Below are 16371 nucleotides of genomic sequence, written 5' to 3'. Positions count from 1 at the left end.
ATTCAGCATGCAGGAAAAACAAACCTATATCCAAGGGGCAAACAATCAGGATCCTCCCCTTTGCTCTGCTCCACCCCTCGCCTCTCACTGAGGCATGAAAGGACGAGGTCAGATAACAACCACACATTACCCTCGTCAATTTATTACCTCAATACATCACCTCATGTCCTCCACTGTATCACTGTATACCCACCTGAAATGGCCAGGGGGAAGGCAAGGTAGCTTTAAGTGTTGGTTTGAGACTGTACCGTCGACCTGTTCCCCCTGGGGCTGTGTTTAATGAGAGGGCTGTCTCTGGCACGCCAATAAGCCATTTTCTAGGTTAAATGAATGGACTCGCACAAATTTAGTACCAAGGTGATTCCCCCAGTCTTTTCATCTCCCGCCATGTTTTTGTTGTCATTGTAAAACAATGTAGTTCACCATGTAGGACAGGAAACTACCGACTATAAACCGAGTGGTTCGAGCCCTGAATGCTGATTGGCTGGAAGCCGTGGTATATTAGACCATATACCACGGGTATGACAACAAGTACTAATTTCGTTGGTAACCAGTTTATAATAGCAATAAGGCACCTTGGGGGTTTGTGGTATATGGTCAATATACCACGGCTAAGGGCTGTATCCAGGCACTCTGCGTTGTCATGCATAAGAACAGCACTTGGCCGTGGTATATTGGCCATATACCACACCCCCTGAGGTGCCTTATTGCTTAATTATAAACTGGGTGGTTCAAGCCCTGAATGATGATTGGCTGACATCCGTGGTATATCAGACCGTATACCATGGGCATGACAAAACATTTATTTTTACAGCTCTAAATAAGTTAGTAACCAGTTTATAATAGCAATAAGGCACCTCAGGGGTTTGTGGTATATGGCCATTATACCACGGCTACGGGCTGTATCCAGGCACTCTGCGTTGCGTCGTGAATAACAACAACCCTTAACCATGGTATATTGGCCATATACCACACCCCCTCGTACCTTATTGCTTAAATATAACATGCGATGTATATAACACACAGTTTTAGTATCAGCCTTCATAGTCAAAGGCAAAGTTGAGAAATGTCCAACTATATGTCAAAACTGATGAACATCATGCTGTAAAATGGCTAAATAAATACTGTACCTCCTAGCTAATGGTTGACTCTAATCGGATGGTTGTGTTAGAGTTGTGTTGGAAAGAATCTCACGCAGAACACTTAGGGTAGCTTTTATATGGCCATTACCAGGCAGTAAAAACACAGTAAACTCCATCCACCTGGATTAGTTTAGGCTCTGTGTTTGTTTTATTAGCATTTCAAAGCCTTCAGAGAGAACTATAGATGAGATCTTGACTGACATAATCTGATTTTAGAGAGAAAAAGTAAAAAAAAAAAAAAAGAAAGATGAAAGTTCACATTCTTCCCAACAGTGTTTTTTGACTGACCGACCACAGACATACCATAGATTTCTGAGCAGCCTTTGAAGCTAGAGGTTAGCTTTACTCCTAGCTATTCTCTTAAGTCCCTTTTTCACACTTTACTGGCTGTGTTTACAGTAATCCTCTGTCTTCAGGATATTCCCTAAATGAGACCAGTTATTTTTTTAACCTTTATTAAACTAGGCAAGTCCGTTGAGAACAAATTGTTATTTACAATGACGGCCTACCCCCGGCCAAACCCTAACACAATTGTGCACCATCCTATGGGATTCCCGATCACGTCGTGACACAGCCCGGAATCAAACCAGGATCTGTAGTGGCAGCTCTAGCACTGAGATGCAGTGCCTTAGACCGCTGCGCCGCTCGGGAGCCCAGTCATGTGAACCAACATAGTTTAACCTGCATATTGCCGACTGATGGCTAAACTTTAGAGAGCACATAGCAAATTAAGAAAATACAGGTGTTCTGTTAGAACAGCATCTACAGTGATTTCCATAATGCTAAGGTATTTTTAATGCAATTTCCTGACTTGCTTTAAAATGAAGACAATCCCTCTGCAAGTTGTTCCTCAAATAGTCATTATTAAAAGCGTTCAGCCCAGGCTATAGGCCTACCGAAGGGAGGTCAACCTCTAGTCGAGACTTGCTAGGCCATCCACAGCAGGTGAGACCTCTGGCCCTGTAGCTCACAATGGCCATCACTAAGACCCTGGTGTTGATCAGAGGGTTATCTACAGAGCCTGAGTGCTTTACAACCCCTGTGCCTGCCTGTGCTCTGACCGCCTGGTATTGTCAAACAAGAGGGAGAATGACCCACACACAAAAGAGCAGTAAAGTCTGAAGTATAGGACCCTTGGGTTTTATAGGCGCTTAGTAGGCCTGAGGGGTTTGTGAAAGAGCAGTGACCTGTCCCTCAGTCACTTCCTGTAATGGAGGATGATCCACAGTGAAGCGTCAGTGTCGGGAGAAGACGAGAACAGAGACAGGAACTTGTTTAGAGCAGACGGTGTCGGGAGAAGACTGGGGATATTTCTCTCACCACCTCTCCTTCTCTTTTTTTTATGTAAAAGAAGACTGAAGCCTGAGAGAAACACTCTGACTGAAGATTATATCAGGATATCTCAGGTAATTCTGTTATTTCTAGGTTGGCATGCTCCTTACGTTGATGTTCTTCACTCTGCTTCTCATCTCTGTTGTCCTTCTGGGCATTCTGTAACATGTTTTTATTTGTTTGGGATTGTATCCTATAGGTCAACTTGTATAACTATTGGCATTCCAGGGAAATGATACAGGGAGGGAAAATGTGCATCTCTTTGAGTCTTTGCGACAGGCTCAACGAGTCTGCTGCTCTCCATACACACACACACACAGATACATACACACACACGGTAACCCGAGCCCCTCTCTCCACTTCCTAATAGGGAATTCTAAAAGCCAACACATTCTTGTCGGCAGTACCTCTCAGCGATGGTTTCTCTCTCTAGACGTGATGGTTTCTCTCGCTAGACGTGATGGTTTCTCTCTCTAGACGTGATGGTTTCAGACGTGATGGTTTAAGACGTGATGGTTTCTCTCTCTAGACGTGATGGTTTCTCTCTGTAGACGTGATGGTTTCTCTCTGTAGACGTGATGGTTTCTCTCTATAGACGTGATGGTTTCTCTCTGTAGAGGTGATGGTTTCTCTCTGTAGAGGTGATGGTTTCTCTCTATAGACGTGATGATTTCTCTCTGTAGAGGTGATGGTTTCTCTCTATAGACGTGATGGTTTCTCTCTATAGACGTGATGGTTTCTCTCTGTAGACGTGATGGTTTCTCTCTGTAGACGTGATGGTTTCTCTCTGTAGAGGTGATGGTTTCTCTCTGTAGAGGTGATGGTTTCTCTCTGTAGAGATGATGGTTTCTCTCAGTAGAGGTGATGGTTTCTCTCTGTAGAGGTGATGGTTTCTCTCTATAGACGTGATGATTTCTCTCTGTAGAGGTGATGGTTTCTCTCTATAGACGTGATGGTTTCTCTCTGTAGAGGTGATGGTTTCTCTCTGTAGAGGTGATGGTTTCTCTCTATAGACGTGATGGTTTCTCTCTGTAGAGGTGATGGTTTCTCTCTGTAGACGTGATGGTTTCTCTCTATAGACGTGATGATTTCTCTCTGTAGAGGTGATGGTTTCTCTCTGTTGAGGTGATGGTTTCTCTCTATAGACGTGATGGTTTCTCTCTGTAGAGGTGATGGTTTCTCTCTGTAGAGGTGATGGTTTCTCTCTATAGAGGTGATGTTTTTTTGTGCCAGGTCAGGAAGGTACCGATGGAAGCTGTCTCTCTTTCTGCAGACCTGATGCAGCCAGAACTCCCCCCACCGCCCCCCATTCCGTTGTCTCTAGTCACAAGGCAGACAGTGGGTAAGGTCACAACCGAAAAGAGTATAAGGAAATATAGCTATTGTATAGGTTGTGTTCAAAAAAGGCAGAACTGTCCCTGAATCAGCAGCTTGTTACCAACATCCTGTTCTACAACACCTCTGAATCCATGACTCAAGCCTTTCTCCCATTTTCCTCCCCCACAATCAGCTGCAGCTAAAAATAGGGACGCACATTGTATTCCGTGTCCATTGAGGAACCCACAACCCTCGAGGCGTCACTGAGCATTGCCACGCTGTCAAGCCATGCTGACACTAGTGACTGGTGTGTCCACCTACATACAGTCCCTGTCATGACGCGACTCCCCGTCTCTCTACCTCTGTACGGTTAACAAAAACAAAGCTGTAAATCTGTAATTTGGATTGGCCCAGGGCTTTCCAAACTGGTAGGGTGTAACGCTATACAGAAAATGGCTGAAACATTTCAGTGTAAAGCTGCCTGAAGATTTTTGTCTCAGCAGTCTCTGTACTTGTTTTTTCCTTGATGTAGCTGGTCTGAATAGACAGTCACCGCTCCACAAACCTCTCTTTAATTGAGACAGCCACCATAAACAGTCATTACGCTATTAACCTAAAGTAGCGGGCATAAAATAAACGGCTGAAACTAGATCCCCTACGTACTGGTCTTGACAAGAAGGGGAAAAAACTGTCAGGGGAGGTTCTCTTCATCAAAATCAATCAAAGCGGACTCTTCATTCTTAGAAGTCAAAACAGTATTATTTAATTGAGTCTTGAGTCATGTGTATTGTGAAAATATCTGCATATCTTATTAAAATCCAGTCGTACTGGTCTATTTAAGCAATAAGGCATGAGGAGGTGTGGTATATGGCTAATATACAATTGCTAAGGGCTTGGATACAGCCCTTAGCCTTGGTATATTGGCCATATCCCACAAACACCCGAGGTGGCTTATTGCTATTATAAATTGGTTACCAACGTCATTAGAGCAGTAAATATGAATGGTTTGTCATACCCGTGGTATACGTCCTGATTGATATACCATGACTGTCAGACAATCAGCATTCAGGGCTCGAACCACCTAGTTTATAGTAAGTCTTAACTAAATTGAAAATGCTGTTGCCCTCAGGATAAACCACACCATGACTTTTAGGTTTAGACAGTTTAGTTTGCATTCTTAGTTTCTCACAGAATGATACCAGGTATTTATCATCTCTGTTTTAACGTTTGCCATAGTATCACTGTGAGTCAGCTACGTAAGTGTAACACTGTGTGGTCTGGGCTGGACTCCTCCAGTGTTTTATATTCAGCCTTATGGGACGGTTACCCACATCTATTGTTCTTTTTTTTGTCAGTTTATAGTTGAAGAATCAGTTTCTTGCCAAGTGTTCCTGCCTAGTGGTCAGCGGAGGCTGGTGGGAGGAGGTACAAGAGGACGGGCTCATTGTAATGGCTGGAAAGGAGTCAATGGAACGGTATCAAACATATGACTCCTCATCATCAATTCAATTCCAGCTATTACAATGAGCCCGTCTTCCTATAGCTCCTCCCACCAGCCTCCTCTGCTAGTGGTATACAGTACACTTCCATATCTGTGCAGTGGTGTGAAAATATCTCTCTCCCTCTACTATCCCCTCTCTGCTTGATGTCAAACCAAGCAGGCCAACATGACTGAAAAGTAAACCAGGCACCAAATTTAAAGTAAACCAAGCACCAAATTTAAAGTAAACCAGGCACCAAACCAGGCACCATATTTACAGTAAACCAGGCACCATATTTAAAGTAAACAAGGCACCATATTTAAAGTAAACCAGGCACCATATTTAAAGTAAACCAGGCACCAAACCAAGCACCATATTTAAAGTAAACCAGGCACCATATTTAAAGTTAACCAGTCACCATATTTAAAGTTAACCAGGCACAATGTTTAAAGTAAACTGAGCAGCTATTTAAAGTAAACAAGGCACCATATTTAAAGTAAACCAGGCACCAAACCAGGCACCATATTTAAAGTAAACTAGGCACCATATTTAAAGTTAACCAGGCACCATATTTAAAGTAAACCAGGCACCAAACCAGGCACCATATTTAAAGTAAACCAGGCACCATATTTAAAGTAACCCAGGCACCATATTTAAAGTAAACCAGGCACCAAACCAGGCACCATATTTAAAGTAAACCAGGCACCATATTTAAAGTTAACCAGGCATCATATTTAAAGTTAACCAGGCACCATATTTAAAGTTAACCAGGCACAATGTTTAAAGTAAACTGAGCAGCTATTTAAAGTAAACAAGGCACCATATTTAAAGTAAACCAGGCACCAAACCAGGCACCATATTTAAAGTAAACTAGGTACCATATTTAAAGTTAACCAGGCACCATATTTAAAGTTAACCAGGCACAATGTTTAAAGTAAACTGAGCAGCTATTTAAAGTAAACCAGGCACCATATTTAAAGTAAGCAAAAACTAAACTTAAAAAAACGGGAAGCATAGAAATAGCGCACATAGAACAGATTTACCGCTTGCTTTCTCATTGCGTTCAATGATAATGACAGATCTGTAACACTCATTTCTATGTGAATTTGGTTGAGTCGCCCAAAAAGTGACATATTGCAGCTTTAAGGGATTTTAAGTGCTCTATCACAAGACATCTTGTCTTGGCCGTTTTGGGTACTTCAGATTATCACAGGTGTCTGTAATTATCTCTTGACCTCTGTGTGGCCTTATCACGTGAAATATATACAATAATTAAACAATAAAAAATAGAATGGCAAAGCTGGAAATCATTATCCTAAATATAAACCATCAACTTAGTGAAACCATTTGGTGTATAATATGAAGGCTTCCACATGAAATATCCTTGTTTTTTTTACACACTTTTATTGTTTTTACTAAATCTAAATCAAAATCAAATCAAATCAAATACTACTATGTCAATATGTATTTGTTTGTCAGTGTTTTGGTGGCAGTTGTGAAAAAAATCAATAGCTGGACGAGTTGCAGAGGTAATTTAAAATAAGGCTGTTGTTGATTTAGATGCTTTTTTCATTAAATAGGCAATTTTTTTCTTGAACCATATTGTCTATCTACTAGAAACTCATGGACAATATGGACACAGATATAAAAAAAAAGAATCAATACTAAATCATTTATTAAAAAGTTATTCCATGCATATTTCCTGGGTCAACAGTCAACACACTGCAAAGATTTTAGTGTGCCCGTGGCCATATACTGAGGAATTCACCAGAAAGCCAACTGCCTTATATACAATATGAGCTTCTCATGGTAACCCACATGGAGAATAAAAATCCTTAGCAGTTAGCATGCACAGGGGCAATTTGCAACCTGACTCAGTGAAGCAAAGCCGAGGGGCTTAAAATAAAAGCTGGGGGAATAAAAGGCTGCTGTGCTGCGTTCTCCTCTTTCCCCACATGTACTGTGTTATCAGAGCCAGGTGCTGGTTGGTTAACTGAGTAAGCCAGTCAGGTGCACCGCTCCAATGGAATGTGTTTTCCAAAAATAGCTGATCTTCTCCGGAACTCAGAACTCTGGAAGTGATTAAAACCCCTCTTAAAAATGTCTGGACCCCTGCAGAAAGCGCGCTTGGAAGTGGATTGTTCCCATTTCAGACTCCTTTCCTTCCTTATCATGAGAACTAGACTCCTACACTGATCCCAGTGACCTTCGGGGGAAAGACCTGCTGATTTCCTAAAGGAGGAGAGGAATAAGGGAATAGAGGAGGAGGGGAATAGGGTTCAAGGAAGGTGATGTTTTGTAGTTCGTACTGAAACCAGAGAGAACCTAGTCATTTCCAAAGAGCACAAACGGTCTCATCAATTATACTGTTTCCACTCAAGTGTTTCATAATGGAGAGTGTGTAGCAGATGAATGACTTACCAGTATGCTAAGATGTTCGGAGACAGAGCATCAGTACTGAACTGATAGGTCACAGGAGGCCGCAACAGACTTATCTGTTCAATACTAGAGATTGTGAACAGGTACATCGATGCACTAACCTGTCAACTCTTCCCATGATTCCACCTGGCTTAGCTTTGTGAATGAGAAAATGACTTGTCATGATATGACTCATCTCTCTCCCAGGCACATGTTTTATATGGGCTGCCTTTAGCTGCTTGTTGGACAAACTCAAAAAAAAGTTTGCCCTCTCTCTCTCTCTCTCTCTCTCTGTGTGTGTGTGTGTGTGTGTGTGTGTGTGTGTGTGTGTGTGTGTGTGTGTGTGTGTGTGTGTGTGTGTGTGTGTGTGTGTGTGTGTGTGTGTGTGTGTGTGTGTGTGTGTGTGTGTGTGTGTGTGTGTGTGTGGTGTGATTGGTAATGAGGTGGGCTGGCAGGCAGAGTAGCTGACACACTCCTGATAGATAGTGACTGTTCCCATAGTTCCCCCAACCTGTCATCCAATCACATTGCTGCAGTGTCAGGAAGTTGAGGGTCGCTGACCTCTTGGGACTCTGATTTAAGGAGGGGGTGGCAGGGAATTAAATGACTTCCTAGTGCTTCTAGTAAACCAGGAGTCTATCTTGTCACACTCAACCTGACTGGAAAGATCAGTTAAACAAGGCTTTTACTTTTTCTCTGTGGATACATACACGTGGATAAGGTTTCACTTAATTTGAACCAAAGGTAAGGCTACTGTTCATGTTTTAATTAGCATGTCATTTTGGCTATATTCACCGCCTGGCATAGTGAACTGTCTTCACCGCCTGGCGTAGTGAACTGTCTTCACCGCCTGGCGTAGTGAACTGTCTTCACCGCCTGGCGTAGTGAACTGTCTTCAAGGCCTGGCGTAGTGAACTGTCTTCCCCGCCTGGCGTAGTGAACTGTCTTCCCCGCCTGGCGTAGTGAACTGTCTTCACCGCCTGGCGTAGTGAACTGTCTTCACCGCCTGGCGTAGTGAACTGTCTTCAACCCTTGGCGTAGTGAACTGTCTTCACCTCCTGGCGTAGTGAACTGTCTTCCCCGCCTGGCGTAGTGAACTGTCTTCACCGCCTGGCGTAGTGAACTGTCTTCACCGCCTGGCGTAGTGAACTGTCTTCACCGCCTGGCGTAGTGAACTGTCTTCACCGCCTGGCGTAGTGAACTGTCTTCACCGCCTGGCGTAGTGAACTGTCTTCACCGCCTGGCGTAGTGAACTGTCTTCACCGCCTGGCGTAGTGAACTGTCTTCACCGCCTGGCGTAGTGAACTGTTTTTTTAAGGAAGGATTACACGTACTACTTCTCTAATCAGTCTGTGTGCTTAGTTGGGCAATCAATGCTACTTTAATTAGATAATCGTTACAAAATTGGCTGTAAAATAAAAAAAAATCCTAAGACTTGTCAATGCAGTTGAATCTGTGTCTCTATGCCAGGGGTTCTTAAACTTTTTCATCCTGGGACCCAAGCTTAGGAAAATATGCAACTATACGTAACTATCGGAACATTTCACTGCCTTTATGCCAAAAAAAAAAAAAGCAATATAGACAAAAACAAATAACAATGAAATACCCATAAATATATTTTCATGTTTATTTTTCTCCTTTAAAAACACTCTTACATACCTGTCTAGGTTGAAACTGTTGATGTTAAAATAATAATAATAATAATAATTCTGAACTGGAACAAACGGATTGATCACATCACACAGGTGAATAACAGAACACACACAGGCTTTTTGATTGTGCAACCCTAAGTAACAGTACAGATTTTTTTTTTTATGATCTGGACTACTGTACATCTTACTGTATATGTAACAGTATAACTTTAGACCGTCCTCTCGCCCATACCCGGGCGCGAACCAGGGACCCTCTGCACACATCAACAACAGTCACCCACGAAGCATCGTTACCCATCGCTCCACAAAAGCCGCAAAGGTCTCAGAGCAAGTGACGTCACCGATTGAAACGCTATTTAGCGCGCACCACCGCTAACTAAGCTAGCCGTTTCACATCCGTTACATATACATTATTGTTGATAGAACGTCTAGGTTGGAACTGTTGCTGTTAAAATACATATTTTATTTATTCTGAACTGGAATAAACTGATTGATCACATCACACCAATGTAGACCAGAAAACACACACATGCACACAGTCCTAATGAGAGGTGTGCGTCTGGTTGAAGTTTTCAACAAGCATGTCTATTCTGGGCTCTGCTTTAGACAGTGCAACAGTGAGGTCATACTCAGCAATGACACTGTTTCTGTACTTCAGAACCCTGACTTGCATAGGTAGGTGGTGCCAAGCTGGATCAGAACATCTACTGCTTTCTCAGTCAGGCAGGAGGCCACTTCCTGCTTCAGATGAACAACCCAGAAATGTGTGAGTGTTTGTCTCAAAAAGCATCTTGCTTCAATCAGTTTATTCCAGTTCAGAATAAATATTAATACTTGTGACAGCAACAATTCCAACCTAGACTTGTTTTCAACGATCATTTCTTACAGTAAGATGTACAGTAGGCCTGATCATTTTTAATCTTCATCTGTACTGTTTCTTATGGTTGCATTATCAGAAGCTAGTTGGCTTGCTTTGGCTAACGTTAGCTGTGTAACGTTACAAGGCTAGAGGATTGTTTGAAAGAGAAATTCACATCTACTATGATGAGATATAGTGCTCCCTTATTTCTGTTTATCATCACCTGTTATAAAATGACAACAATGCCTTGCTAGTTGACTTACTTTTCCACTTTCGAAGCCCTGTTTCCTGAAGCATTCTGCCCTGTCCTGAAATATCTCCCTGGGTTTACCGTCATGTTGTGCCTGGATGTTTGGTCAGGACGTGTCGTTTTATTAATTTGTTCGTTTTGAGAGACTCATTACTAAGCACTTCCCCACACAACACACATTGCGGGCACTCCAGTTTGTATGAAAGAGACAAAATGTCATCACTTTATTTGCGTCTCATGACGATTGAGCTCAGTCAGAATTTATGGCTATCATGGGCCCATTTCATGACCGCGGTGAGTGATGGCGAGTGGGAATAACAAGTCAGTGGCTTGAACGACAGCGCTGCAGCGTGTGGGTCGCGCAGTGATCTTCAACAAAACTGCAGAAATGAAATATTATACATTTACGTCGCGACGAACCGGTGGGTCGCAACCCATACTTTAATTAAGAAACTCTGCTCTATGCTAACCTGAAAGAAACTGTCTGTGTTGTAGAATGGTTATAAAATGGTAATCGTTTTTTGGGTGACTTGGGTCTATTTGTTATTGCGGTGTCGGCCCAGACACAGGAAGTGATTGAATCAACACCAGCCTCTATTGCACCACCAGGCAGGAGGAGGAAATGGGTGTCGTCTGAAAACTCAATGATTATCGCCTCTGGGAAAATAGTGCTTTGTTTTATCTTGTTTTTCATTGGCATCGTTACTTGACAAATAATACATGACGGACTGTCAGCATTTTCGAACTCTAAAGGCATTGCAATATAGTTCCATAATGTTATAGTTATTAAGTAATCATTTCAGAGTGATGACTCAACCGCTTGTGATTTGGAAATGCCAAAAGGTGTGTTTTCTCAACTCTCTCAGCATTTCTCCTTTGAGAGTGAATTTCTAGTCTGGGACTGAGGACAGTTGGAGATGAGAGAGAGCCTAAAGATGGTGACTTGAGACAATGTAGAATCAATTCCTTTGGTTGATTTAATCAACTTATTGGATATTTGAATCATGTGCCTTGGGGTTCATCCTGCGACCAACTCCCTGCAGACACTTGTCTCTTTGATTTTAGTTGACAAATTGGAGTCATTTCAACATAATGTTATCAGAATCCCAATAATGTTCTGCTAGACTTTCTCTATGTTCAAATGCCTCCAATTTGTCATTTTAATGTTAGCAGAATCCCAATAATCTGCTGCTAGTATTTAACGTGACACAAGGCTCGTGTTCAGCTGAAACTGCTTTGTGTTTTGGCCTCTCCACTCTTCTGTTTTGCCTGCTTTTGCTACTTACAACTACCATTACATTAATGATAATTGATTACAAATTTGATAATAATAATGTGATATTAACAACATATAACAACATGTTCAGCCAAGATTCAGCCTGTTTGCTCTGTTCATCAAAGGTCCCAAAAGAGCAGCTGTTGATCGCTCTTGGCTCCTCTCATAAGTGGCCCCAGAGGTCCCTATGAGGGCCTGTAGGCTACTCTCCATTGCCTGCTCAAATATCAGCTATACAGGGAGGGAATCGTCATTTTAGCCCCTCTACGGACTCTGCGGATCCCAGTGAGCCAGTGTGCTCCCTGAGCCGTTTCTCCGGATCTCTCTGATTACCCCGCACCACTCACCTGTAACCCAGGTTACCTGACCAGAGGTCAAGGTTCAGAGGCTGGAGGGCCCGAGACCTGATAAAGAACAGAGCCATTCAATAGCTCTCTGGAGTCCTACCCTTCAGCTCAGAGGCTTGACTCCTCACCATTGACTTATTCAATACCGTGGTAATCCACCTTCTCAATGTCCCAGAGAGGGTCAACTGTTCTTTATTTATGTTTGTCTCGATATGAACTACTCCTTCTAGTCACCCCTTACTCTCTTCGTCTCTATTTCCGCCCCTCCTGGTTCTAGATCACATCCAATGCTTCACAAATATGACTAACTAGAATCCCTGACTATAGAGCCATCCTGATTCTGTGTCTGTGTTGAAGGTTACTGCTAGAGGGACTGTGAAGATGTCATTGACCATCGCTCTCCATCTCCTGGCAATGGTGGCAATGTGTGACCAGGTTAAATCTCATCGCATCAACTTCTACAATGTCAAACCTCCTGTGGAAGGTGCGTTTCTGCTTACTGGTTGAAATTATGTAATTTCTTCAACAATGACGTCAACTACCTGAAGTGACATTTATATCCATCAAAAGAGAAGTTTGAACAGGAGGAATTTGAGTGAAAACATCTCTTTACAGCCACTCCGTTCCCTAAGAGCTTCAAGTGCTTCACCTGTGAGAGAGCTGTGGACAACTACACCTGCAACCGCTGGGCTGAGGACAAGTGGTGTCCACCGAGTGAGTTCCCTCTGCTGTTACACAATGATACTGTCAGATATTATGCATGTTTTTATTGTTTCTCATTGGCATTACTGATGGGGCTAACCAGTACTTAAGGACCATTGTTGTTACACCATTATAATAGCTTATGATTATGCAGTTATAGCCAATGCACGACAAAACCAGCTAACCAGTTGAGTAATGTATATTTATTGGTCATCCTTTTCTCAGATAGCCAGTTCTGTATGACAGTGCACCATTTCACCAGTCACGGCAAGACCAAGTTTGTGACCAAGAAGTGTGCTGCTCGTGAGGAGTGTCATACGTCTGGCTGTAGACACCACAGGGACACGGGTCACACTGTAAGTCCATACACCTAAACCCCTCCACATGTAACCGGTGTGAGATGGCTAGCTAGTTAGCGGTGGTGCAAGCTAATAGCGTTGTTTTTTTTACCTTTATTTAACTAGGCAAGTCAGTTAAGAACAAATTCTTATTTTCAATGACGGCCTAGGAACAGTGGGTTAACTGCCTTGTTCAGGGGCAGAACGACAGATTTGTCAGCTCGGGGGCTTGAACTTGCAACCTTCCGGTTACTAGTCCAACGCTCTAACCACCTGCCGTTTCAATCGGTGACGTCACTCGCTCTGAGACCTTGAAGTAGTTGTTCCCCTTGCTCTGCAAGGGCCCCGGCTTTTGTAGAGCGATGGGTAACGATGCTTCGTGGGAGGTTTGTTGTTGATGTGTGCAGAGGGTTCCTGGTTCGAGCCCAGGTAGGGGCGAGGAGAGGGAGGAGAGGGACGGAAGCTATACTATACTATTACACACACACACAGTAATTCACCTAAACCCCTCCACACACACAGTAAAGCCCCTCCACACACACACTAATTCACCTAAACCCCTCCACACACACAGTAAATCACCTAAACCCCTCCACACACACAGTAAAGCCCCTCCACACACACACTAATTCACCTAAACCCCTCCACACACACAGTAAATCACCTAAACCCCTCCACACACACAGTAAATCACCTAAACCCCTCCACACACACAGTAAATCACCTAAACCCCTCCACACACACAGTAAATCACCTAAACCCCTCCACACACACAGTAAATCACCTAAACCCCTCCACACACACAGTAAAGCCCCTCCACACACACAGTAAATCACCTAAACCCCTCCACACACACAGTAAATCACCTAAACCCCTCCACACACACAGTAAATCACCTAAACCCCTCCACACACACAGTAAATCACCTAAACCCTTATCTATTCAGTCTCATTTGTAGAATCATCTAAAAAGTATTTGCCATTATTGCTGCCCTTGTGTTTTGAATTTGTTGTCACACACTCCTCCACTCTCTCTCTCTCCTCTCCTCTCCTCTCCCTGTCCTTGTTCTCCTCCTGTAGGAGTGTGTGTCATGCTGTGAGGGTATGATCTGCAACGTGGAGGTCCCTACCAACCACACCAATGCTGTGTTTGCCATGAGGCAGCAGGCCTACAGCTCAGCCCCATCCCAGACTCCTGTTAGGACGACGTGGAGCTGCTGCTATCTGACGTTACTGCCCACTCTGGGCCTGGGGCTGACCAGGCTGGTCCTACTGTGAAACTACTGTCCCTCAGACCAGGTCTCTATAGAGGGGACCAGACTGGACCAGACCAACATGTCCCTCAGACCAGGTCTCTATAGAGGGGACCAGACTGGACCAGACCAACATGTCCCTCTGACCAGGTCCCTATAGAGGGGACCAGGCTGGACCAGACCAACATGTCTCTCTGACCAGGTCCCTATAGAGGGGACCAGACTGGACCAGACCAACATGTCCCTCTGACCAGGTCCATATAGAGGGGACCAGACTGGGCCAGACCAACATGTTCCTCTGACCAGGTCCCTATAGAGGGGACCAGACCAACATGTCCCTCTGACCTGGTTCCTATAGAGGGGACCAGACTGGACCAGACCAACATGTTCCTCAGACCAGGTCCCTATAGAGTGGACCAGACTGGACCAGACCAACATGTTCCTCTGACCTGGTCCCTATAGAGCGGACCAGACCAACATGTCCCTCTGACCTGGTCCCTATAGAGGGGACCAGACTGGACCGGACCAGCATGTTCCTCTGACCAGGTCCCTATAGAGGGGACCAGACTGGGCCAGACCAACATGTCCCTCTGACCTGGTCCCTATAGAGGGGACCAGACCAACATGTCCCTCTGACCAGGTCCCTATAGAGGGGACCAGACCAACATGTCCCTCTGACCAGGTCCCTATAGAGGGGACCAGACCAACATGTCCCTCTGACCAGGTCCCTATAGAGGGGACCAGACCAACATGTCCCTCTGACCAGGTCCCTATAGAGGGGACCAGACTGGGCCAGACCAACATGTCCCTCTGACCTGGTCCCTATAGAGGGGACCAGACCAACATGTCCCTCTGACCTGGTCCCTATAGAGGGGACCAGACTGGACCAGACCAACATGTTCCTCTGACCAGGTCCCAATAGAGGGGACCAGACCAACATGTCCCTCTGACCTGGTCCCTATAGAGGGGACCAGACCAACATGTCTCTCTGACCTGGTCTCTATAGAGCGGACCAGACTGGACCAGACCAACATGTCTCTCTGACCAGGTCCCTATAGAGGGGACCAGACTGGACCAGACCAACATGTCTCTCTGACCAGGTCCCTATAGAGGGGACCAGACTGGACCAGACCAACATGTCCCTCTGACCAGGTCCCTATAGAGGGGACCAGACCAACATGTTCCTCTGACCAGGTCCCTATAGAGCGGACCAGACTGGACCGGACCAGCATGTTCCTCTGAACATGGAAGATGTGTGTTTTTACAAGTCTGATGGTAATCTGTGATAAAGATGTCACATGGATCGATCAATCACAAAGGACTACACAGTGTCATAATGACTGATGCTTGGTTTACCAATGACCACTGATGGTGGTCCTGGCAATGCTAATCAGGTGTTCACTGTTTGGGATTCCACATGGACCAGGAAGAAGAAATGAACTGACTGAACACAGGCATGAACAGCATGCCCCATTCCCTTTGGATTAGGGAGAATTCTGGGAAACGATCAATGAAAGACATGGAATCTGGAGCTTAGCTCTGTCAAAGTCAATTTATGAATACTTGATCCACAGTATGTCACAAATAAGATACATTTTGCACATGAATGTTACGAAATATTGTTGCTTGTATTTTTGTATAACATAACTTTATATAACATAACTAAAATAAAATGGAAAGAATGTGATTTAGTAAAAATGTAAAATTCTGTATATGTTGCTTTACACAATAACATACCTTAATGAAATTACAGTTTAACATTTACCAGTTTAGATCATCTTTAAATCTAGAGACTACATTTACCAGAGGTATTATCTCTTTAAATCTAGAGACTACATTTACCAGAGGTATTATCTCTTTAAATCTAGAGACTACATTTACCAGATTAGATCATCTTTAAATCTAGAGACTACATTTACCAGATGTATTATCTCTTTAAATCTAGAGACTACATTTACCAGAGGTATTATCTCTTTAAATCTAGAGACTACATTTACCAGATTAG

At 43.7% G+C, this 16371-nt stretch overlaps 1 protein-coding gene across 1 annotated transcript in view; it reads left to right on the top strand.

Moving 5' to 3' along the window:
* Window positions 1–16039, top strand: part of LOC139380297 (ly6/PLAUR domain-containing protein 6B-like) — a 34291-nt gene extending 18252 nt beyond the window's left edge. Inside the window, exons 2-5 of the mRNA XM_071122881.1 lie at window positions 12432–12558; window positions 12690–12788; window positions 13002–13132; window positions 14194–16039. Of these exons, the coding sequence (XP_070978982.1) occupies window positions 12456–12558; window positions 12690–12788; window positions 13002–13132; window positions 14194–14391 (531 nt within the window). The 5' untranslated portion in view covers window positions 12432–12455 and the 3' untranslated portion in view covers window positions 14392–16039. The remainder of the gene's footprint in view (window positions 1–12431; window positions 12559–12689; window positions 12789–13001; window positions 13133–14193) is intronic.
* Window positions 16040–16371: the final 332 nt, after the last annotated feature.

The sequence above is a fragment of the Oncorhynchus clarkii genome, chromosome 22 (assembly GCF_045791955.1).
Source record: "Oncorhynchus clarkii lewisi isolate Uvic-CL-2024 chromosome 22, UVic_Ocla_1.0, whole genome shotgun sequence".
NCBI lineage: Eukaryota > Metazoa > Chordata > Actinopteri > Salmoniformes > Salmonidae > Oncorhynchus > Oncorhynchus clarkii.
Note: the sequence above shows the minus strand (reverse complement) of the source record. Positions and strands in the feature narration are given on the sequence as shown.